At 33.0% G+C, this 26761-nt stretch overlaps 1 protein-coding gene across 5 annotated transcripts in view; it reads left to right on the top strand.

Moving 5' to 3' along the window:
* Positions 1-2887: 2887 nt before the first annotated feature.
* Positions 2888-26761, top strand: part of LOC123695310 (lethal(2) giant larvae protein) — a 45570-nt gene continuing 21696 nt past the window's right edge. For 4 of the 5 annotated variants that reach the window (XM_045641117.1, XM_045641116.1, XM_045641113.1 and 1 more), the window contains exons 1-2: positions 3267-3354; positions 3423-3515. In XM_045641117.1, coding sequence (XP_045497073.1) covers positions 3352-3354; positions 3423-3515 — 96 coding nt within the window. In that variant the 5' untranslated portion in view covers positions 3267-3351. Of the gene's footprint in view, positions 3006-3266; positions 3355-3422; positions 3516-26761 lie in introns of those variants that run through there. The other variant, XM_045641114.1, reaches the window with a different exon arrangement.

Below are 26761 nucleotides of genomic sequence, written 5' to 3'. Positions count from 1 at the left end.
TACAAAATTAAGTACCTACATAGGTACTTACCTATTTAAAAAAATTAAGGTTTCAAATTATATCTGTACCCCATATTTCATCCAAATGGGTTCTGTGGTTTAGTGCGTGAAAAAGAGACCGATAAAGTTACTTTCGCAGTTTCATATTTGTAACTACTACATAATAATATGATGAAGTTAGGATTACTCACAACAGCAAACGGGCATGAAAAAATCATCTTGCCTACAAATAACTAAATTAAGTACTAAAAGTAAAACAAAGTAGTGCGGAAATAATCTTAGAAAATAACACAGAGCAAGTGCCAAGTTACTTGGCACTTGCTCTGTGTTCAAAACGTGTCACAGAGTGGCCCACAGAGCAAGCAGCAAAGTAAGTAGTATGAGTGACCCAAGTACCTAAGTAATGTTTTGAAATTTAAAAATTATTCCAAGTTCCAACTGCATATCCAATTAGTTCCTATAGCTACCGTGTGCAGCGCTACCGGCGAAAAACCTACTCTTTCATTTTATAAATTCTGTGTCTCAATTGTTAACCGTTATAAAATTAATTAGAACATAAAATAAATTTAAAAATTTAAAAAATAATTGTCTTTTTATTTTTCATGGAATAAAAATTTATTGTCTTTTAAAATTTCTGAAACTTTTTGTGAAATTTCTGAACGAAAAATATAGAGTTGCCATTTTATAAAAATACCCTTATTTTGACATCATCTAACCAAAAGAGAAAATTAATTGTGGAACTAAACTCGCATAACATTTTCTCTTGTCTGTATTTTATAATTTGTTTATTTTTATTTGATTTTAATGTGTTAAAAAATTTTCAAGTTTAATTGTTATCGGTGCAATAATGGTGCAGTACCATCATATTTTTAAGTGGGAGAAACCTAAGAGCAATTAACCTATAGAGTTCTTATATTAAGACAGAACAAAAAACATATTTTCTAATCTACTTACTCTTAGTCAATAACAGCATAAGCCAGATTGAGATAGCGATAGAGTATCTGCACTGTCTTCAAACGTAGCGCGCCGGCAGTCAGTTTGTTTTCCAACCAGCTGGTGGGCTCAGTGCGTCAAGTGTTTTTAACGAAATATTTAGAAAATATAAAGTGTACAGTGTTTCTTTTTATTTGTCAGTGTGCTAAAATAACTATTGTATGTTTAGCAACCGGCTATCACTAGTCGAATGGGAGTTTTGGATAAAAACAATGTAAAAATATCTTTCCATCGGTAAGTGATTTTTAGCAAATTGATAAATATTTATGTTTTAAACCTATTTGAAGGTTTTATCAAGCACTTTTTTGTAATTTTATGTTGTAACTGTAACATTTACCCACTTTATGGGGTTGTGGAATATAAAATAATGAAATAATTTTTAAAAAACGTCACAATAATATCACGTTTGGCATTTTGTTTACCACCGTAGTGTTGTAACACATCTAGCGTATATTATCGATTTATGACAAAAAATCTATTTCATATTAACGTTGATTTATTTATTTTGTTTCATAAATCAGATTTATATGTAGTTGTTGTTGCAAATAATAGATGTAAATTTTTTACCGCAGGAAAATAAAACATACCACGTGGTTGTTTTATTTGCACTATGTGTTTTAGTTTTCGTTTGTTGTTTATTAATTTCTCTTTCAGATTATTAATAAATTCATTTTGTTTTAGATTTCCAGAGCTAAATAAAAAATGGGTATAAAACGTGAGACATGAGTTGATTGGACGCCGCCACAATTTGCAATATTGTGTTCACTGCATTTCGAGCCTACGTGTTATCAAGATGGATACTCTAGAAGAATTGTGCAATCTTACGCTTACGTTTTTTTTTTGTTCCTGTAGATAATAAATACATTTGATTAAAGAGAGTGAATTTTTATTTTGAAATTTTTTACACATAAGTTACCTACTTTAAATGTGTAACTATGTGAAAATTAAACGGTTGATTAAATGACAGTTCTCATAGATGAGAAACTACTATTGAAATACATACATAATATACATGCGTTTTCAAAGAAAAACCCGCATAGTTCCCATTCCTGTTGGATTTACGGGATCAAAAGTAATTTTTCCAAATTTCATTGTAATCGGTTTAGTAGTATTCGCGTGAAAGAGTAACAAACATCCATCCTCACAAACTTTCGATTTATTAGTAGGATGTTAGGAAAATGTTTTCATTAAGACTGTCCTTTTATTAACTTGTTAAATGCTGCATGATTCCTTCATGCTGACTGTGCCTTTCTCCTCACTCCTTTTACTTTATCATCATTTCCTTGTTTATTTTAAATTACATTTCAAGTTTTAAAATTTCTTTTATAATGTACTAACTTTCCGCCCGCGTTTTTAAAGAAAATCCTGCACAGTTCCCGTTCACGTGGGATTTCCGGGATAAAACCTAACCTATGTGTGTATGTACAAAATTTCATTGTAATCGGTTCCGCAGTGAAAGAGTAACATCCCTTCTCACATAATTTCGCATTTATTATATACGTAGGATTAAACAAATAATGTATTCAACTGAAATTAATTATAAGTTTTGTTTTTTTATTATTTATTATTTCACGAAACCGTAAATGCAAAATACATTCACGATTTTATCGATTGAAGCACATCCCATCACTATCACCTTCTATCTATCTAAATACGTACCTATAGTAAAAATCTTGTAAAAATGGTGCCATGACTATGTTGAAACGTAGCTTGTTGTCTATAGCTGTCTCATTCTTTCATACGACGTTTTCTTTAGATAGAGAGAAACAAATATATGTAAATTGTATACGCTCGATACAAGTACTCTATAGGTTAATTGCTCTTAGGGAGAAACAATCTTATAAACTGGCAATCCGTGAAACTAGTCACGTCACATTTTGTTATAGTGTGGGTGTGCAACTGCGTGCGTTGCTTTGTGGTGTTTGTATGTATTTCTAACGCCGTTGTGAGTTGTCTGACATTTCCTTAAAATTGGATTTTATAACTAAAACTCAGCAAACAGTCGCAATTAGGTATGTAAAGTGTGATATCCTGCTAATAACAAACGTAGTTCTGTTATCATTTTAACAAAAATCCGTGTACTAGACGTGTAACCTGTTTGACAGGCGTTGGCCAAGATCTGAAATCGGGATAGTGATTTTAATAGAATAATTTAGATATAACTTTACAAACGATGTTATTACATTACTTTATAAGTTATCTTTGTGTCGGTTATCTGGTGATTTAAAGAATTTTATCTGGTTGCGGGGCAAGGCGGTGGCAACGCGAAGTCATTGCTATTTGAGCGTACTGAACTCAGTCGGCTTTTCGCTGCCGGTCGGTTTACTCGTGTTTGTGGTCGTGAGTTTAGTATGAAAAATGGTAGGGTCGTGTTTGTATGTATGTTTAGCAGTGTTTGTGAAGTGCGCTAAGTGATTGTCTTGTTGCAGGCTGGCAGGATGCTAAAGTTTATACGCGGCAAGGGGCAGCAGCCCTCTGCTGAAAGACAGAAGCTTCAAAATGAACTGTTCGCTTTCCGCAAGGTGAGTACTTACTATTTACAAATAGAGATGATGAACGATAATTGTTTATATATTCATGTAAGGCTTCAGTGACACATTTTATTATTTTATATCTTATGTGTATAACTGAGTCTTCTTCTAATTTATGTACCCATTATTAGGATCTTGTTCACAAGTAAAATATTATACAAAATATTAGAGCATTCTATTGTTTACTACTTAACTACTAGTTTTTACAAAAAACACAACACAACTTATTGGATTTTTTCATTGACTTATACATACAGTAATGTAAAATGCTTAAAAACAGGACAAATACAGATAGTGATTTGGTGTGTAATTATTTCCTTGAATTTAATGAAATCAAACTATTCTTCCTTTAAAAATTAAATTTAGTAAATATGTACATATTTGGAATCTTATAGATTTATAATGCATAACTTGGTAAAAATTATAATCAATATTATTTTAATTGAAATGATTAACAGAATTTAATGAATTTAATAAAATCAATACAATAAACAAATATATTTTCGAACTTATAGACTGATTATAAATAATCTTTACTTTTATAATTTCTAGTACTTTTAAATACATTAATTTCTAAAAATATCCAACAACATTTTCATTGTTACATTATCAATGAAAACTGACATTAGCTTTCACAAAAACACAGAGGGCTTTTTTCATACAAATACAGCAAATATAAAAAGCCAAGCACATGCCGTCAGTCATTATTAAATCTATATTTATAATATGCTCATGTCTGACTGCTTATAACCAAGCTCTTGAAACGGCTTGAACAATTATTTTAATGCATATTCGGTTAATCTGAGAACCAATCAAATAAACTATTTTTAAGTTTTACTTTCCAGAATAATGTTTCCTAAATCTACCAGTATAAGTTGACTTATTGCTTGCACAAGTGATAACTGCGTTAAAAAAACCGACTTCAACTTGCACTTGCAACATTTACAAATACAGACAAAAATGCTCATAAAATAAAAACTACTTGGCCTATCTGAATAAAATTTTTATGGGACCAATTCGAAGTCGGTTAATAATATTAAAGAACTTAGTTGCAAAATAAGTACTGTAAATAAGTCATTTAAATTAACCTTATTACAATTTCTGTTTAACTCTTATCAGAGACGTTATGGTGTTTGAATCAAGATAAGATGTATTTTTTTGTCAGTAAATCAGGCCATGGCCAGACGTAGGGCTTGTGCAATGTTTTATCTAGTGTGGATTTTATGACTGATTACTGTTTTATAGAGTTTAAATATATCATGTGTAGATCTTCCAAGGTTTGGCTGAAATTTTATGATTTTAAGTTTCTTCCGTGTTTCAATAATAATGTGAAAATTGCAGTGTAACCTACAGTTCATCGTCAGGACACCATTACTGTAAATTACTTATTTTGAATATTAAATTTACCTGCTTAAATCTAATTGTTATGTTGTCACAGACTGTAAAACTTGCTCCAAATATTATTTGACTATAATAAATATTTGTGGAGCAACATAATAATGCATGAATATTTTTCTTTTCATATTGACCAATTATTTAATGGACTATTATTAAATCAAATGTATGACTCCATCGCAATTGTCCGTTATAAACTGTGAAATCATGCTGACCTTGAGACTCATCACATTAGATTGGTATCAAGGCTGTAATTGTATCAATTTGTCTAATAATTATTAGAGCGAATCAGCTCACATCAACAATCGATTTTTAATATTAAAATGTATTTATAGCGGTCTTAAATAACCTTAAGACTTAATATAAGAAAATTATTAGCCTTTCTCACCACTATCGTAGTAATTTTATAAAATATATTCTCTAAGGAACATTTTTAAAGACTTTGTTTTTGTTATGCTGGTAGCTGGATGATAGCAGTTGTTTTAAAAATAAAATGAATCCAGAATAATAACTAGGATACTATAGATTTTTTAGTTATTATTAACTATAATAAATTCAATTAGAAACGTCTATTTATTATTAAAACAAATTAAATTCTAAAAAATACACACCTAATAAGAATTTTTTTTTTAATCGAGTTTCAAAATATGATCCATTGACAAACTCGAAGCATGAATAACACGGCTTTACACGAAATATTTTGTAGCAACAACAAATATTGTCTCTGATTAACTGTAGAGCTGAGTGCAAACATTGAGGACGCCGGTTATCGGACGCCATCCGATAAGCAACGATAACGATACATAATCGATACCTTTTTGTGCTATCTGTGGTTGAACGAACATTTTTAACCCCGCCATTTTTGTAGATATGACAGGAATGGACTTTTTTGTGCATAGAGAATGAAATAGGTATTGTTGCGAGTAATTTTGCGGAATTTAAATTTTGTTTGTAATTAATATAATATGAAGTCAATTTTTTTCCAATTTTAAATAATTTATTTTTAAAATAAAATAATGTCACTTTTATTAAATTAATAAATATTTTAAAGTTACCTAATATGTACTTTAGCAGCGTTTATGGCAGTCATTGTTTACCAAGAAACTTTAGTATCACGTAAAACGCGGAAAAATATAAATTGTACATACTTATGACATCATTAAAAACTATAGACACAGTAGGTAGGTACATAATAATCCTAAAAAGCGACATTAAATTTTCGGAATAACATCTAGACTAATTTATTTTTATCGGTTTTCATCCCGAGCGGAGCCAGGTCCCGCAGCTAGTGCCACAATATAATGTTTAGTCTATGCTTGTTTTCTTCAAATAATTAGACCTGTTATCCAAGTTATCTATAAGTATGTAGGTACCTAGTCGTAAACCGGCGCACCTAACCTCGCCCGTGCCGTATTTAATATCTATAAATCGATAACTATAATAAAACTTTGATAAGCAATAAGAGTATTATATTCGTAACTAGCGGTCCGCCCCGGCTTCGCCCGTGGTACATGTTTACGTTTTCTCTCCATAAGAATCATCCTCGTACTTCAAGGAATATTAAAAAAAAAGAATTAACGAAATCGGTTCAGCCGTTCTCGAGTTATGCGCTTACCAACACATTTTGCGATTCATTTTTATAGTATAGAAGATAGATGTAGGTAGGTACTTAAATCATGTTAAAGAACTGTACTTGTAGCATGTTGTATGTGTGTGTGTGTGTAAATAATCGTACTACACTATTTAAATTGAAATCCAAATGGTGTTTTTGTTTCAACAGATGATTAAATAAAGCTGGTAATTCTACAAAATATGAGACCCTTGTGCACCGTCCCTAACATGTAAATTGTATTTTCAACGAAATTTTCCTGCATTTAGACGAATCAAATGTAATGCCTCAGTAACTTCGAATTGGGTTCCAAGAATTTGCAAATAATCACAATACAAAAAGTAAGATAAATCTTATCACAAGAAAGTTTCCCGCCATTCGAATCCCATATATCTGACTAAAGTTTGTCTGTATTCATTGTTAAGTTCGAGATGAGTTTGACTATTGTGGTTTTATCTTGCGAACCTATTTGCAACTACTTAATTACTATGAGACCCTTACTCTTCTTATTGGAAAACTTGAATGAAAATGTATTTATCGTACCTTCTAATACTTTCATAAAAAAACAAACATTTGACTATATCAAAAGTATTAGTATTCACAGAACTAAAATTGTGTGGCAATCTTTGTACGTGTTTGATAACTCTATTGCACTCCTTTTTAGTTTTTACTAGAAATTTTAAGTCGCTTTCGTTTCTCCTTTCATCCATTATTTTAATTAAGGGCATATGTTTTAGTTTTGTAGGACATGAACAATAGATTATGACAATTACGTAAATATACGAAGAAATGTATTAAAAGAATAGTCATATCGGCTGTCTCGGCCTGTGTTTATCCGACCTGCACTTAACGGGCTTCACGGAAAAATATATCTTATCGTTTATATTGTCACACAAGTACCGAGAAATGGTGTGAATCATCACGTTTGTAGAATTTAGTTACACCTAGAGTTGAAAAAACAAACCTTTAACAGAGGTAAATTACCTACTATTACATATCTAACTTTTCGGCAATCTGATCCGTTTTATTTCCTTGTGAAGTTAGGTTTTTAAAAATAAAATTCTACCTTCTAGATCTATTAAAATTATCTATTTTATTTAAATGCAGTACAAATTTTAATTGTATCTGATATAAACTTCTCCAAATAAAACTATCTAATATATGTATACCTGTATGCACAACTTCTAAGGCTATTTATGAAACGTTTTATCAACTGTTAATCATTGTTCTAATTGTATAACAGTTTAATCACAAAACATAAAGAGGATATTGATATTTTTAATGGACTTATGAACTCAAGATTAAACTCCGCTACAAAAACGGAGCTTATAGATAATCCACTTGTCTCTCGAAGTCTCAAACAAATGTCTCACGGTTCGCTTCAATGGAGGCATTGTTATGTCAACATTTGAGTAATACAGTTTTAAATAATGCCATTAGGTGTCTAGATAATTTACTGTTCACGTGTATACGATATTTTTAAAAGATCCTAATACAAATTGCCAGTATTTCATACATGATATTCGTTTTCACGCTGTTCAAGTGTTTAAATTCATTATTACCTTTTTTGCAACAATCGTGAAGTGTCACCGTGCCCCAATAATCGCTCAGCAAACGTACAAATCAGCTATTTTATTGTGTATCTCGTAAACATGATATACTCGTTAAAATGTAATCACGCAGAGCAATCCATTGAACAGAACCAGTTTCAATAATGACATAGGTACTGCCTACTACTTATGTCACTCAATCGCATGTATAAACTATGGTCATTATAAAACAAGATTTAAACATCATCTCATGTCAGTACAGAAGCACTGATGTATCTTTTCAACAGTCATGCTTCTCAAATTTTTATCGCCTTATAATCCAGCGATGTGCTTGAGTCCAGATTAACAGTAACATTGAAATCCCTTAAGAAGTTGCGCTTTTACCTGTATCAGTATACATATTATGTAAAACTATCCCACTTATATTCCACTTATATTATAAATGAGAAAATACACATTCAAACTCGACTAATCTAATTTTGTATTGAACATTGCTATCGACAGATACACAGCCTGATAAAATGAATAGTTCTTACCACATCTTAGTTTGTGTTGATGAGGTGTACTGTAGAATAAACGTTAACGGTTAAACTATTATTATTGTACAAACGAGAACTCTGCTTAATATTATAGGACTTCATGTTAAGTTAAAAACTTAAGACCATTTAAGTCCGTAAACATTTTACATAAAATACTACGTCCACTTCTTGAATAAGTATTTGAATACAATACACAGTGCTCGTGATCTTGTTTTGCACCTTTCTAGTTTCTACTTTCTTATTGTGGTTAGCTCGCGGTGTAGGGTAACGTTCTTAGGGTTCGTATCAAATTGCACTGTGATTAGGATTTATAACTATTATTTACTTTTCCTGTTGTGTTAATCACGCAAGGCTCTAATTTGTTAAGCCTAGGGCTATTATAAACCAGTTGATTCTCGCCTGTAGAGTGGAAGTACGTTTGTTTCGGTTTTTCTTAAGTTCTTAAGCTCAATTAAAGCTACATTCACATGATCCCCTATCAATCTATGTCACGGTAATTCTGTTTGAGTGCAGGTTGTATAAATCCGTCACGTTCAGCCACGCCCGCCTGGCAACAAGGGTGCAGTGCTGTTTGTTTTATGGGTGACGTAATTTGGTATCACTTTGCTAACATAGCGCTAAAGTGAAGCAATTTGCCTAACTATTGGGAAAGTATACCTACGGACAAGTTCTGCCAACGCGCAATATAACTTTCGAATTAAATGACCCGGTATCGATCAGACCCTTTGAACTTAAATTTTATAATAGTCATTTACATCCCATACAGATGATTATTTTTTTACATACTGATGATTTTGGCCCGCGTAATTTGAGAAAAAACAGACTTGAATTCAGATCTAAACTTGGCTAGCCGTATATTTTGTTTTCAAACAATGACATAAATTATAACATTCTAAAACTTTCAATCCTACGACCAGACTACGGTTCAAAGGACGAGATCATAAAGGAACCTCGTCACGACCAACTGTTCTAAATGGCAGGCCAACAATGACAGATCTAAAACCCTGGCCTATGCTTATTATACTGACGCGACCACATTCCTCATCAATACAACACGCTCCACGACTCTTGCTCTTTTTGTGTGTCTGTATGATGAATTGAGGCTTATTACTGATACATGCATCATCATAATATAAATTGGTTCGTAATTGTTACTTGATCAACGTTGTGTATTAATTGTACTACTTTTTGTAACGGCTATGGTTTTAAAAATGTGCTTAAAATATCCACGCATTAGAATGTTGTGTAAAAGTTCGAGGTTACGTTTTTTTTCTTTTAAGTTTAGTGGCAGTAAAAGAATTTGAGCTATTTAATACTGATCATTCGTTATGGTCAATTTACATTGTATCAAATTGTACATTTGTTCTATTGTCTCTATTAGGAGCTGCCATAACAGTGCTTTTCAATTGAACGCGTATCACCCTATTTAGATGCGTAGATTCATATATAGAACAAAACATAACGCGTGGGTGGTCATTTAGGAGAATATAGGACGGACAATAGGAAATAACACCCTCATGAATTCGCTCCAAATGTTTCACTCATAACAGTGCCTAAATTGCGCGGAGAAGGAAACCGTGGGAGATACTTCGTTCAGGCAATGAGATCTAATGGAGGTTAAGATGTTTGCCCTCAAGTAATGAAGCTCGCGCCTTGTTTGACGCAACTATGCCATACAAATTGGATGAGTTTGTAGAATATTAAAGTGTTGATCGAAAATCATGGGCGGTAATTGGTCACGTTTCATGGAGTTATAAAATTTTAAATGTAGGTACTCTCCCTAGTGCCTCATTGCCTATTCATTGATTTTTTATTATCGACACAGTTTACTATAGGGAACTATAATTATAGAAGAGTTGCTACAATTCGTTGTTAAACGTAGTGGTGAAACGAAAGCTCCTCCCGAATTCCATCGGATGTTGCAATGTGTACTCGTAAAACTATCAGTCAAAACTATCCACAATGAAATTGTAAATTTCTGTTCTATTAAAAGCTCGAATCGATTCAGCCGGCGTTACCACGTGTTCACATTTTATTACCACCAATTCAACCGGCGTAAGCAATCAAACATAGATGCCTGCTCTGTTTCAGCGCTGTTCGCAGATGTTACAGCTATTGCGTGGTTTCATTTCATCATCACTGCGAACTACATTACGCCCACGACTTCCCTATTTAATGCTTTAAGATTGTGCTGTACTTAATGTACCCACTAAGTACAAAGTAGAGCGTAGGCTGTAGAGATGTCAGAGATGTTAAAAATCGGTTAATCTAATGTTGTGACTTGTGATTGTTCATTAGAAATAATTTAATGTACCTATTAGCAATCAAATATTGCTTCCTTTTCATATCTATGAAAAAACTAGATGGCAATTCTATTACAAAAGTGATCTAAACACATTTCCATAACAGCCAAGCACCGCTTTATTTATCTGAATAGTTTTAATCTATTGATAATAAACGGGCACCTCATTCCATACGGCTATATCTATTTCGATAAATTGCATTAATCTAAATTATATTTCCGCGATGTTCTAGACAGACGGCGCGATAAGCACCGGTTTAAGGTTCATTCACTCTGACCTGCCGGCTCCGTACTCCGTACCTTGCTTTGGCGAGATATCTCAGACAATATTTGCTTAGGGCAAGCTCGTGTTGTGACGATTTTAACGGTCGCGTATTATCGTATTCGAAAACAGGAAATTGTAAAAAATATTTACGTTTATTGGTATCTTGATTGTGGACGTGATTCGCTTTAAGTGCAAAGAAATTTATGACGCTTGGCAGATTTTAAATATTAACGTATTTTATGTTGTAACTGTTTAGCGGTGTAAAAATTAAACTCGTATATTACGTGACCTAAAAATTACAGTAAACTACAGTATACTTAATGACTGTCATCTTATCCTCGGAAATCTCAGCTCTAAAGGATGGTGAAATCGTGCTTTAAACAATAGAACCTAGCCTAATTCAGCCAAGTCATTCCTCTATTTAGACAAGGGCCATACAAAATAATATGACGATTTCAATTACAACTGCACCCTTGTTAACTTAGTCATTTATCAGTAATGCCAGGGATGAATGCGCGATCACGTTCCTGTTGTTTATCATTTCACAGAACCATCTGTATAAACTGTGTTTTGGTGAATACTTAGTAATATAATTGACTGAACCCTTTGCAAGAACCGACAAGGACGATATAACGAGGCGTGATAGGAATACCAGTGGGTTTCGTTTGCTTATTTGAATATCAGTCATCAGCTTTATGCTATTTAAGCATTCATAGTATTTTATCCTCGAATCGTTTGTTAAATTTCTACGAAAACAAAAGCCTAAGGAATAAACATGTAACCCAATTAAAAAAATGTTTGGTTCATTGGTCATTTGGTAGCTCGTTGTATATCATTTTCGGTTACATAACCCGTGTGAAGGCGTAAAACTTCTCAAACATTTATTTATAACAATTTTTTACCCCTACCAATTTTAATCGTAATTGCCTTTTTTACGCTGTATGTATATTATAGTAGGAATCGAAGTGGACGTACATGGCCATAATCGATAGATAGCTGGGCTTTTGTCTGCGGCCGATAACCTTACCAAGGTCGCTTTTGTAGAGCTTACAGGACGTAGCTACATTTTAAATGTTCACACTTGAATCTTGTTTCAAAATCTATGACTGAAATAAACTTAATGTTTATTATGACAATAATTAACACACGAAGCTTAGTTAGCGACTTAGTTATCTTCCGGCGACTAAAGCAAATCATTTACACGAATTACTTAATTTAAGGGTTCACTCATTTGTATGTGGTATAAATGTACCTGACTGACTTTAGAAGATAAAAAAATAAAACAAGAATTTTATGGCAGGTCGAATTTCATAGTACCCTGATGTCATCGTGTTCTATAAAAATAGACGAAACTGTTTCATCCTAACATATACGTTCCCATATACCTATTACAAAGAAGAAAATTAAATAAACCTTTGAATAAACTATAGATAGTGGAAGTTGAATCAACTAAGCGAAATGTGAATTATAACTTAAGTACAGAGGCCGTAGACAAAGTAACAATTCAAAAACGATAACGAAGTTAGAAAAGGCAAAAATGATTGACATACGCCGCGTTAGATCACGTGGTCTATCTAATGTCAATCCCATACATTTTTGCCTTTTCTAACTTCGTTATCGTTTTTGAATTGTTACTTTGTCTAAGGCCCCAGGTCTTATTATTATTTCATGCTTTGTACATAATTGTTACGTATGGATGAATCGTCGCTGCAGTTTTAATCCAAGAAGCCTATGTTATAATGGAATCCAACTGTCATTCACGGCTTAGAAACCTCATGCGTTGAGTTTACTATTGCTGTAATTATGCATAAATATGATTCCATAGTCACCAATTTATAACTTGTGATTAACAGACCAAGCCCTGTGATTTAATTTAAAATTATAGAGCGTGAGCAAAACGCCTGAAATATAAATCTACTTTGAGATTTTGACACTATAACTAACACTTTAACTGTAATTAATGTTTCTTGAGTTTAAAGAACTGTTGACTAATTAAACATAAATTGTATTGAAATACGAAAAGTCTTACTAAATTAAAAGTGACTCAATACAATGATGAAGTAATATCAGATTTCGGCATCTATTGGTAACGTACTGTACATTTTATGTTGATTTACGGAAGGTGTATATTGTCTAAGGTCGTACAAGGCTCGTTAAATCGTTTATGGGCACTAAGTGAGGAGCTGCGACGGTGTAAATCCAATGTTTACGATATTAGCGAATCAATCATCCAAATTGTGCCCATAAAATTCTATGTGGTGAGGTAAATTGCTATTGCTTTTGCTTCTTTTGGTAAATATAAAGATTCGTTGAGATTCTCAAATTGCAAGGGAATTTTCAATATCTCGCACCTGATTCTATTCTAAATCTTTCATCTTAGGTTTTAAGAAGGCAATGCAATGTACTTAGCCTCGTAACGCCCAGGCTATTTTTACCAAACATTGGCTTGCAGCCCAAGTACCTTTTAAAAGGTTCACATGGTGCGGACCCAGAGGTGATGAAATCTAAAAAAAGTGCCTTATTATTTCCGTATGAGCGTGGGATTTTTTCTGCATGTAAATGTATGTCAGTGGAAGGTTTTGAGACACTAAATAACCCCAAATTCGTTATTCTTTATTTAGGCATATGGGCTTTAATGTATTACAAAACCCGATTTCGCAAAATTCGTATTTTTGATATTATTGATTAGCGGTAGACAATATAGTGTTTATTTTATATTACAAAAAACAATGAACATAAATATTTGGATTAATACATGTCTTCCAAAATTTTAATGACCAAAAACATATCTCACACTTACAATCTGAGAAAAAAATATCAATTTTTGAACAATATGATCATTATTTTCTGTACTTATTATTTTTAAAGGCTAGTTTATCACGTGTTTTAGGATTTCTTTCAGAAGAAATCCACTTCCAACAGATGCCAGAAGCAAAAATTAACAAGTTTCTAAATTGGACCCAAAAACACTATATAATAGCAACCCATATACCTTTTAAAATCAGAATGATAGTAGGTAAATTGATATAATATTTCTATAGAACTTTTAAATACTTAATTTTGCAAATAAGAGTTGGTTTTTAATAAAAAAAACTATTATTTTCAGATTCTTCAGAACTGGAAGAGCTTTCTTGGTTTTGGTTTATGTTGTAATCCTCATCTCCAAATAGTTCATACTTTTCTATATCTGACTAATTTAAGCTTCATCTATTTGCTCATCTCTCATTGGGTTACCTGAAAAGGATAGGTACTAAAAGATTCTGTAACAGACTAAATAATTTACTTTTATTATGAAGGAGAAAACGGTCTAAATCATAAGTTGCAAAGGCAAATCAAATTGATTAGTGGTTTATTCCCTTATACCTTTTAAAATCCAATAATATGTTAATACTCTTATACCTTCTAAAAGGTATCCAGATTTTACGAGGTTATTTTACACGCATATTCTTTATTTTCGCGTAAATCTAAATGTAATTATAATATTTACTTATTTGTCAACAAGCAGAGTAAGATACTCTCAGTGAAAAACCTAAGATTGCATCAATAATCATGGATTGAACTTACCACGTCCTCTAGTCAGTCAAGATGGCCAGACTTTTCGCCGGAAATTACATATATTTTATTTTTCTATTGGCACTATTGCTTAACCATACACAAAAACATACTTTCCAGTAGCCGGATAAAAAACAGTAATTAGATTTGGCGCGTAATTTAAAATGTTACGGCGTTTTCAAATCAGATACTGTCAGATACCTTTAAAAAGGTACCGTGGGCGTTTATGTCATAAAGTTGGATAACAGCTTGGGCCGGTACCACTATCGAGCTGCATGCCTTTTAATAGGTATCTGGGCGTTACGAGGTTAGATGAAGTCAAAACATGAAACAAATATTTATGTTTTTAAACTACTATCGCAAAATGTGTATGAATTGTAAAGTAAAGCCAATTGCCAACGGATTGAGATTTCATATTATAACAAAAGCCACCCAATCAGTAATCTAAACACGAAAAATTTATGATTAAAAAGTTACTTACATTATTAATTTTATATTATACGATGGCAGCCCTTATCACACTTGTTTACTCATGATAAATTTTCCGATAGCGATACCGTTATCGGCCCTCAAATCGTTTTTAGGGTATACATACTTGGAAAAACTATTCATGGATTTTTATAAAATAAGTCATGGTTATTTTAAAATATGATACGATCAAACTCCACCTTTGTGTTTATGTAAATTTTCTATTTCAAAAGAAAAGGGAATGTAATTTACTAGAAGTTTTCGAAGAATTTGGGTTCAATTTATACTTTTAATCAAATTTCTGCTTGCAAAAGTTTTTGTTTAAAAAATTTGTAAATCGCTAAAAGTTCCTTCGCAAGATGGGATCACTTCGTGATCAGCTTCAAAAGCGTTGCATATTGTATAAAGTATTATTTATTCATAAATTGTGAGGTATTTCACCTGAGCAGGAATGCCTGAGGTTCGTCCCGATTCCAAAGGTCGTACAGGACAAGCAGGTATCTTATATGCGGCCGTCTGTACCCTGAACTCATTATGTTAGTGGCCGCTTCTGTCTGGAGAACTGTAGACTTATTCATTGGTCAATTATGCTTGAGCCAAGTATACTTATATTTGGTAAAGAGCTACTAGGCTTTCCGTGGTCTTGTAGATTTTTAAGATGCCTCAATAGATTGAGACATGAGTCTATATTTTTGGTCATAGAGGCTACTGTACAAAAATTCTTTACATATTCACTACAATTGATAAATTGTAGATGACGTAGGAATAATTAAATATGAATGAATGACTCATTTACATTTTTAAATTAACGAGTACGAAGTAAGTATCTACTTACATAAACTTTGGAATTTCAACCGTATTCCCCGGTATCTTTATTATTGGCATTTATGACTCAGAGTTATAATAATAATTCTGAAATCATTAACTTTTCGCATTTACAAGATATTGTCGATGCACATTTCCTTAAAATATTTACAGAATGTTCCCTTTCGAAATTACAAGCATTGCATAATTTGAGACGCGCAGAAATGTTTGTACGACTTCTAGCCAAGCGCGTAGTACCCGTTCGCCATCTATTCCGCATGCATAGTTCGTTCATAATGAATTGCGACTTGGTTTTTTATCTAAAACACAATACATACTTGCGGTAACAGAAACCACAAGCCAAGCTACGGATTCTCAATGACAACCGCGTGTCGTTCCGCCGCCCGGTGTCGAGAATACGCCGCTCGCTGTGCTCGCGTTTCCTGCATTGCATAAATCGATTGCTTATTCAAAATCGATTTTCTCTTTTGTATCGAGTGATGTGGAAATATGAGTCATCATTTTTACTCTGGTGTCTATTAATTAGAGTAATGTGAGTTACATAAATCGCTTTATTATGTACAATCGATTTTCACTTTTATTAAGCGACTGATGTGGAAATATTGAACTTCAATCATATTACACTTAAGATAAATTACAGTTTAATAACTCAGGCCCCGGTATCACCCGGAGGCCGTGGGTATCTATGCAAGATTTCCCCACTTAAAAAAAAGGCCCCGGTATCACAGACACAATCGGAAATCTATTGTGTCGCCGATCGGGCCGCTTGGGGCTCAATGGGTTAAAGGAAAGTTATTTTCATATCAATCGATACGAACATTTATAGTACCATTATACTTGAGAAGGTTGGGTAAGACAGAACCGTTTACAATTTAAATTACTAATTTGGCATAATGTAAAACTTTAGGCGCTGTAGATCATTCATAATCGTAATTCTTAGATAAATTACTGATTGTAGATGAAGACTTCTTACTTCTCCAACAATGAATGTCTAAGTAAAACTATACAATACACGTACCTATGTCGAATGCATAATCAAAGCTCTATTATTTAAGTACAGTTTAAAACTGGTTTGACTATCGTATATCGTCATTACAGCAAACATGCAAAGCGCCAGGTCAGGCAATAGCCTCTCATCGATTTTCTAAGCTATATTTAAAGAAAACATTATATCGTCTACATGGTTCATACCTCTAATTATATGAAAGCTTTTGATATTTGTTTCTTACACAATTAACAATGGTCTATAGTGAGGAATTAACACTGAATTGCTGGTTGGTTATGTTAACACGAACCAGTGAACGAGATGATCAAATAAAGTTTATAGCTACAGCTTTGTTAGATTTAGATTTTAACACAAAGAATCAAGTTTTATAGCGTTAAAATTCTGATTTGGTATAGGTTATGGGTCATGATGTGTTAAAGGCTAAACAGTATTATTTTAAATCCTGTACAGATAGGTCATTTTTCCACACGGGTAATAATACTGCTTTAAGACATCGTGGTAAACTCCAGATCATAATATGAAAATTATTTGATTCACCACAAAACACGAATCACCTACAAACGCATAAAACATTCTTATCAATGTATTTAAACCTTTTACAATATACTACATTAACAAATGTGTGTATACAGATTTGAATCCACACAGGAATGTGAACGGCACTTCACATCGTACGTACGTGAGATGCGAAACGCGGTCTAAAGTTTAAAAGTAAAGGTTGTCTCGTCAAAGGGATTAGGTTCACGATGCGTTCGGTATAATGAGATGGAGGTTTGATCCAACGGTACTCCGGCTGCTGGCGACGGCCTCAAACATTCCATTGTTTCGACGCTTCAATGAATGCTTGGCTTTGAACGTGTTTACAGTTTTAATGTTTGATTGTTATTGTTTAATTTTGATAAGTGTGTAATAATCATGTTTTTGGATATAATTTATCAAGTATAGATTTTTATTAGTAGGTAGTTATAAATATGCAACTATCAACCTTAAATTCTATCACTTGATTATATTATTATATCTTGGTTTTTTGTAAGGAATACTTCAAAACTAATTTCCTGGCTTACAAATACCCTTACAAGTTACAAGTCACGACAAACCATATCACATTTTAATGCATAAGTATTCAAAAATATGCTGTCTGATAGCTATAGTAATTTTCTTGCAATTAAGGGAAACTGTCTGTCAAGTTCATTATACGAAAAGAACATGCCAAATTGGTATTTAACAGGCATTGTGAGTTTGTGACTCATGCGCATGCCTTCACAATCGGGCGCGTGCCTCGAACTATTTACGAACATATCTATAACGTTTATTAGGTACTACATTGACAATTTTAAATAAACAAACCAGCATTTACTCGTATATTTTCCCTGTCAACCCATCAATGTATATTGAATATTGATAACTTATTAAAACACGTAGTTTTAAAAAATGCCAATTATTTCAAGTGAATGAATCACGAACCTGATTTATGATTAATGAGCTTCTTAACGTTTATTGGCAGTGAAGTTTGCAGAAACTCGATAAACCTCCAGCTATAGCAGTTTTTACGATATGATTAATCTTACAGTGTTCTGGATGTATCGTAATTCGTAACATTTTCGTAAGCTATCTAAAGTATGAATCAGAGAAACTAAAGTGAAATGAGTATGTGATAAGTGACTGAATAGTACGTGTTGATCGACACGGAGACTATTCGCAGTTATGTGTGTCCAATTGCCTTGTTCTTTATTTGCCATTGAAAAGTTTTTCTGAAATTCTAGCATATTCTAGGAATTAGGTTAATATGATAGCATCAAGATTCGATAGAATAGTTCCATAATTATAATGGTTTCAGATAAGACCTTCAAAAGTATATAAAGTAAAATAAAATAGATTTCAAAGAAGAAATCGATATCAAAAGCTCAATAACGAGGTCAAAAATGGACGAAAAACAATATTGGTCTTACTGCTTACAATGCATTAATTCGTGTTTCGTTGAGCGAAAAATGTAGATGGAGTACACAATAATTGTTCGGATAAAGTGGAATGATAAATCGAACATCCAGTTACTAGTAAAGGTTAATTTGTTGCATGTCTACCCTTTCAGTTGCCATTTAGAGATCTCTGCAAAGATCCCAAATTTCTCCATTATAGAAGAGCGTCTGCAATTACTAGATTCAGACTTCCCTTTGTTCAATTTTTATCACTATTATGGCAATTAGAATTTTAGGATAATATCTAAATTAAACTTTTAAACAATTTGAGTTACGTCATTTAAGTACTGAAAATTTGCCTACCAAAAATTAACTTTCCTCTATAGCTTTGTAAACTTTACTATGAAAGCTAATTTGTGTTGTCATTGACATTTTATTTAACCACGTTACAACAGATGATCTGATTAATGTGATTTTCTCAAAAGTAGCTGCGCCACGCTGCTTACTATAAGTAGATGATTGACAGATGCAACTTTTATGGCGGAATTACGCGCGCAGCCAACTAGCGGGCTGAAAGCTAGTTTTATTATATAAATAGTGTTCATATCCAGCATCGTAACCATAATAGTGTCCCTCAGCAATGTTCTCACGGTGATATTACCGGTTTATTAGTTTTTATACCACGTTAAATCGTTTACTTAATTGGTGCTAGGTCGTTAGACAACATCAACATTTATAAACATTCATAGGGACATATACATAAAGGGACATCTTTTCTGACTTACCTATATAAAAATGCATCCTAATAAAAATGTTCTCTTTAACATGAAACAATTTAAAAATTGCTTTCTCGTTTTATTTTTGTGCTGGAGAATATATTTTTTTTTCTATCTAAACTTTTTTAACTATTGGCTAAATGTTTTAGCATAATATCTAATTCAATTGATTAAATAACAGAAAACATAACTGTAAGAAAATGCAATAATCACATCAAACTATTTTTTACAGTATTATTTATCCACGGTTCACAACGATTTCCGCATCATTATAATATTATGTCATCTTGATTTTTCCGCAGCAAAAGAATATCTCAATCAATGCCTTCACACAATTACGAATACCTAACTGGCGCCAGATTGGCTATACCTAATGCAAATGCAGTGTAATTTTCTACCTAGTTTGATTTATTGCTTACATTGCCGTTTTTATGTAATGTATGGTCAGTTATGAGTGACTCAGCGCCCGCAATGTACTATGAACAATGGGTACAATCACAGAATATGTCTGTGGGTACAATCGTTATGTCAATAACCAAGAGGAAATTGCTGCGATTGGTCCCCGTATATGGCTCGGTTTGTGTATGTGCTGGTTTATCTGACATTAGAGGATAAGTGCTGGCGCCAATGATAGTTACCGTGGGATTTTTAAAGAGGTGTTAGAATTATTCAATATATTTCATCTAATAAGAAACACGATGAGTACCTATATTGCGAACGTAATTACTATTACCAAACATGCAACGAAAATCATACCAAAAAGCATTTAATTTGCATGTGCCAACCAAGTGTACTCAAGCATAACTACATAATATAAGCAACTAAATAATAAAGGCACGAATCTGTGTAATTTTTTAGTTTTTTGTTCAAGATAGTAAAAAGCAGGAAAATTTTAATTGTTCTTAATAAAATGTAGTTAAATTATTTGTTCCCAAAGATCCAAATCAACTGAACAAATACGGACTTTTTTTTAAATCATCACACATGTCACACGAGAGATTGGCAATACATTCGCACAATAAAATAATACGTCTAATCTCAAATCAGCATAGCATTGACGGTATATCACGTCCGATGCGCTGTGCGCAGCCATCACAATGGGCTGGTGGCCGGAAGTCGCGCAGGAAGCCCTGTCACACCTCGCGCGTGATGACTGCGAATGGCCATATGAGTGGGCTCGAAAATTGTATTAAATGGTAGATTTTTAGCTGGACATTATAGTTTGGATTAGGCAGTATTCGAACAGAAGTGTACGAGTCTTCTGTACATTTTACAGCAGGTTTCAATGATGTGTGACTTACAATGTGAAAAATGACAAGCAGCCAATTTGTAATTTAAATATTCGACATGGCACAAACAATTCGCAATATTTACTAGGTACCTACTTTTATGACATTTTTAGTAAGTACTAAGTACCAAATGCCAAACAAAAAATGTAACGAGTGTTCCCTCTGAAGCCTCACAAGTCCCCTAATTGGGCTCGTATTTCGTATAAATTTTAGGGAGGAAAACGAGCCGACAAAATAAAAGCAATCCTTGTTTACTTTTATTTTTCACGTCGTTTTTCTTAACGTCCCCTTTTAATGTTATGATGTTAAAATTTTGTCTGATACACCTTTTATAGAATTTATTTTATACTAGGTTTTCGCCCGCAGCTTCGCCAGCGCAGTTAAAGAAAAACCCGCATAGTTCCCGATCCCGTGGGTAATCCGGGATAGCGTCATTTTCTCGGGATAAAAAGTAGCCTATGTCCTTTCTCGGGTATCAAAATGTCTCCATACCAAATTTCATGAAAATTGGTTCAGTAGTTTCGGGGTGATTGAGTAACAGACAGACAGAGTTACTTTCGCATTTATAATATTAGTATGGATTGCGATATGAGGTAAATATTATGTAGTATTGATTCATCACTTTAAGCATGTCGCATAACATGTCCAGTTTCATAAGAAATCTAAATTAAGGCAAACGATATTCGGAACGTCAACCACAAATAGCCTCCGCGGGACCTTGAATAGCCTACACATCGAGTAATAAACGAATTAAACAAGAGTAATTCCTCGCAATAACCGGACAATTGTTAGCATAATATAGTGATGTCATCTGGCAAGGAAAGTATAGTTGTGACTTGTGATATAGCTGCTTGTAGCAGTGACATCACGCGCCGTGGGCGACGGAGCGGTGCAATTTACGAGAATTCGCTATTATAATGGGCACTGTTAAATGATGTAATCGTGATAGGTGAACTGCTTCTGCTGTCCGTCGCTGGGCGTATTTGTGGCCGTGACGTCACAGTCGTGCTATCGAATTTTGTTCGCCCTTAGGGAAATTTTACACGCGTTTGTAATGTGGATAGTTGAGAATTGACTGTTATTTTTAACAATAGTTGTTATTGCGAAAAAAGATGGCAATAATGTTATTAATTGAATTTTCATAAAAATAAAATAAAATCCAAATGCTTGATTGACTTAAACTTAAAAATAAACAGAAGACCAATGTTAAAATCATTCAGATAGAGTAAAAAGAAATATTTTCAAATAATCAAACAAAATATCTATCATAATTAAAATCACACCTAGTTCGCACGCACTTCATGCACTCACCCTTCATTATCATAATGGCACTATGAATTGATGCGAATTTATTCCACATTCGGGATTAACATTAGCACACAACAAAATATCCACTGCTACGGTTATTGCACTTATTCACGCTAATCATGACACATTGTTTATAATTAAATCACTGGCTAATAGTGCCCGGATGACGCGTAAATACTTCGTAAATATAATTGACGGTCAGCAACATTGATTAAATTCCGCCGCGCTATATGAATATGAATGAACGTGATTATTTGCATTTATCTCATTATGTTTTATGTTAGCGGGGCTCGTGTAAATTTGTTTACGTGATGGTGGAAGTAAATGACAGATTATATAGCGTATTTTATTTGCTCAACCCACTGTAATATTGTGTGTTGTAAATCATGGTAGGATACACTAAAACTTATTTGTTGGGGTAGGTTATTAATTAAATGTGATAAAAGGTGATTAAATAGCCTCATAATTTCTAGTTTTAGGCAGGCTAGATTAATAGCAACCTAAAAAAACTTTCCAATAGTATGTATTCATAAAACGGTTACATTAATAAAATAAATATAGGAACTCTACAATTCATAAAAACGATTCAACAAATAAATTTCGCTATTTCGTGTTTTTTTATCTATGTTTAGAGTCAGCTTTTCCGGTCAATGTTTAACGTTAATAACCAGGTGAAACTCGCACGCTAATCTAAATCATCAAAGTATATGTTTTAATTATAAGTCCATCATAATAAAGGTGTCCGAAGTAGACCGAAAAAAGTTACCGGGCCAGTTCTTTATAGACCTCGTCTGTTACTAGACCACTAAGATGTAACTCAGTTTTGTACAAATTTCAATATTATGGCCGTTTTTAGAAGCTACGCTAATATGGTAAGAAGTTTTTTGTGTACCGTTCGCGTTGTAGGGAATTGTAACTGTTCCATTGGATGTGACTGTGATCTTAGTGACGATGTGTGGCAAGGTGTTTATTCTTATGTGCTATTTTTGTATTTTTTTCTGTTATGACAATTAAATGTCATTTAATGTATGTGATAATTATTCCCGGCATGTAAAATAGCGTTCGTTAAGTTTGTATTATTATTAGGAATTAGGTACATACGTTTGTGTTTTGCACAGAACTATTTGATTTACTGTATGTTGTTGCTTAAGTTGTGTTGTAAGGTCATTAATTATTTTTACAGTCGATTTTACGATCAACACTGAGTAGAGTAATGGTAGTTTTGTATTTTTCATTCATCGGAAATAGTTTATACAAGTGCAAGCGAATTTGACCTTTGAGTTCATGAACTCATTGTTTACATCGGTATCTAAATCGTTTGCACGTTTCTTTGGATGAAATAACGGTTTAACCGGTACGTTTTGTGGAGATATTTCTTTACAGAATTTTTATGGTATTGGCGATAGTTGTTGTTGAAAAAGTTGTTTTCTTTTAATAATTTCACTTAAATAATATTAAAAGCTGCTACTAAAAATGGTATATTTGATTGAATTCGCCTAATATTACAGAGCGCGGCAGTATCGTGAATTAATAAAAAAAAACAATTTAAAATTGGGAATTCAAATCATAATTTTAATATCTAATTACCTTTATAATATTAGGTACCTATTTCTTTCTTGTGAAATGTTTTTATTTAACTTACTGAATTCGTTTCAGCTTCGTATGAATTATTAAATTGATAAACACTGTGATAAGCATAGCAACATCAACTAATATCTAGCCTTAGAATACCTAACTTAAGTAGGTAACAATTTGTGACATACTTTGCCATACTTTTGTTTTCCTGAGCTTTTGACAGCTGATAAATGGACTCTATTGTTTCAAGTATCTACAGTTAGAAATGAGAAATTGATACCTACCTATATAGTAGTTGTATGGCTATATGGCACACATCGGAACTGTGGGCTGCTATTAGCGTCTAATTTATTCTTTTGTAATCCATTGTTACATACCAAAACTACTTTTACGATAGAACCGACTAAACATATTATGTTATTAAGGTTCATCGCAATCAAAATACACTTATATCGTTGTGTGGATCAAGATTTTCTCTGATTTGAGAATGTTCATGTTGTAATATAGAAAATTTTTGTTTAAAATATTGTGAAAATAACGATAAATAAATTATAATAGAATAGGTAGAATGTTAATGAATAGTTAACGTGTCACAAACCTCCTAGTTAGTAAATAGAGGTTTAACGGATAGATCAAAGTAAACTATTCAATACTTACAGAATTCTTGCGCCATTTTCTTTGAAGAAATAATATATTATGGTACCGAATGAGGTAATTAAGTTGGAAAGGTTCAGTGCGGTCATCTCAAATTATGATAAAGAAAGCTCGTTAACATTCATTTATTGTTACACATCATGTGTTTAACGTGCGGCCTAGTATTGAGGGAATTTAGAATTAAGATAAACCTATCGGTATAAGTTGTTATTCAATTATATTTGAAGATTGTTTTTGTTTTGCTTTTCTTTCATAAATATTATCTTAGGGGCCGTTAATTAATATGCCATTGTTGTGACTGGGTGTCTTTGTTGCAAGTTTGTGCTTCCGTTTAACATTCATTTGAAACTATTATCTACAGTCTAAAATATGAAATATTTGTCTACCTGGTTCAACGTGTTAATCTCAGGAACTGTGGTCTCCAATTAAATACCACTTTTAAAAAGCTATAGTTTAGCCAGTACATCGCTTTACGTCCTGTGGATGAAGAATCAATAAAATATATTGAAAGTTAAGCAGGAAAGATCGCGACCTTTCTCGTCTCCTATTTTAACAATTCTTCGTACAAAAACCGCCAAACTCAACCGTGTATTACATACATGCAAGCGAGTACATCAGATTCCCGGAATGCCTCGGAGACGTCACGTAACGTCACACAAAAGAGCACATACATGCATTCCCACGGTGGTTGTGTTCGTTCCACTAAGCTATGGGATGACATAACACTTTCATTGTATTGTAGTATTGATGAGCTGTTTTTGCTGATGTTGCGAAGGACGTTTTGTTGTTATGCTCGACATAGATAGACTAATTATGCTCGAAGTAGGTACGAATGTACAACAAGCAAAGCACTGATTCAGTTGATACTGACACTGAAATTTCTGGAGAACAACTGTCTGCAGTTAGTTACTGCAGACAGTTGTTCTCCAGAAATGTTGATTTATTTGCTACGACTCTGATAAATTTAAATTTTATTATCTAAAAGTGCCAACTAATATTTTGGCCAAAGTAAATATTGTAAGGCTTCCAGGAAACTGGAATTTAAACGGTCGGTTTAAGACTGCATTCACGGGCGAAAGCGAAAGTGCAATTATTATGAAAATCCGTAATTCCTGGCGATTGTCCAAGTGGTTAGTAATGTTGGTAATTGAATCTGTCTGCAGAATAACTCGCGCTCGACGCCCGCGCCGCGACAATTAGGTGTCTAGATTACATTTTAATGTGTTTGTTTTCAATCCTATTTCTCTATTATTATTCTAATTTTAAATTTTTAGAGGGTCACTAATGAAATTGTTGTTTGCTTATAGCTGGTCAAAGTTTAAATACCTAAGTTGAGTTAATAAAAAAAACCGTTAGGTACCTAATAGAAATGATCATCTTGCAGCCAGGGTTAACCTACAACCGCAGCACACACTTCACAGAGAAATGCTTATTATTAAAACAATAACAGTAATGAATAGCGGTAAATATTTACAAAAACTCTTCCGCCGCTGACTTTGTTAGCACTCTATTTACATTGTGTATTTGGGTGTGCTATTGGATGTCTTAAAACGATGACGTTTTGTTTTATTACTCATTTGTAACTGTCAGACAAATTATCGCTTTCGTAGTAACTCATTCAATCATTTAGTGATAAGTTGTTGGAACCGGTTTGTAGCTATATAATGCCATACATCCAATTATGTTAAAAGCTTCTAAATCCTTGAACGCTACAAACACTCTTGATATAATTTAAGCAAATATAAACTAAATAATGCTTTTATTGCCCCAGTGATAGATAGATACTACTTTACAAACTAGGTATTGGGATCAGTTACGTACAGCTCACAAAAAAGCACGATATTATTCACAAGCCGTAATTACGTGAATATGTTACAGTCAAAACCCTGAACCAGTCAATAACGTTATTGCCCGGTAAAATCAGTTAATAAGGATATTGACTAAGGGCGTCGGTTAATATCCTTATTAACTGATTTTATCTGATTAAACCAGTTAATAACGTTATTGACTAAGGGCATCGGTCAATATCCTTATTAACTGATTTTAAGTCGAGACATCTAGTCAATATAGGTTTTAACCGACGTGCCCAGTCAAAACTCATAAAAAGTTAAGGACGTTAGTGAAATTATACTAGAAAATCATTTAAAAAGGTTCATAAAACTTTTTAAAGTGCAATATTTAAGACTTTTATGTTTTATTAATTAATTC

The sequence above is a fragment of the Colias croceus genome, chromosome 11 (genome assembly GCF_905220415.1).
Source record: "Colias croceus chromosome 11, ilColCroc2.1".
NCBI lineage: Eukaryota > Metazoa > Arthropoda > Insecta > Lepidoptera > Pieridae > Colias > Colias croceus.
The sequence above is the reverse complement of the archived record's forward strand: the minus strand, read 5'-3'. Positions and strand labels throughout refer to the sequence as shown.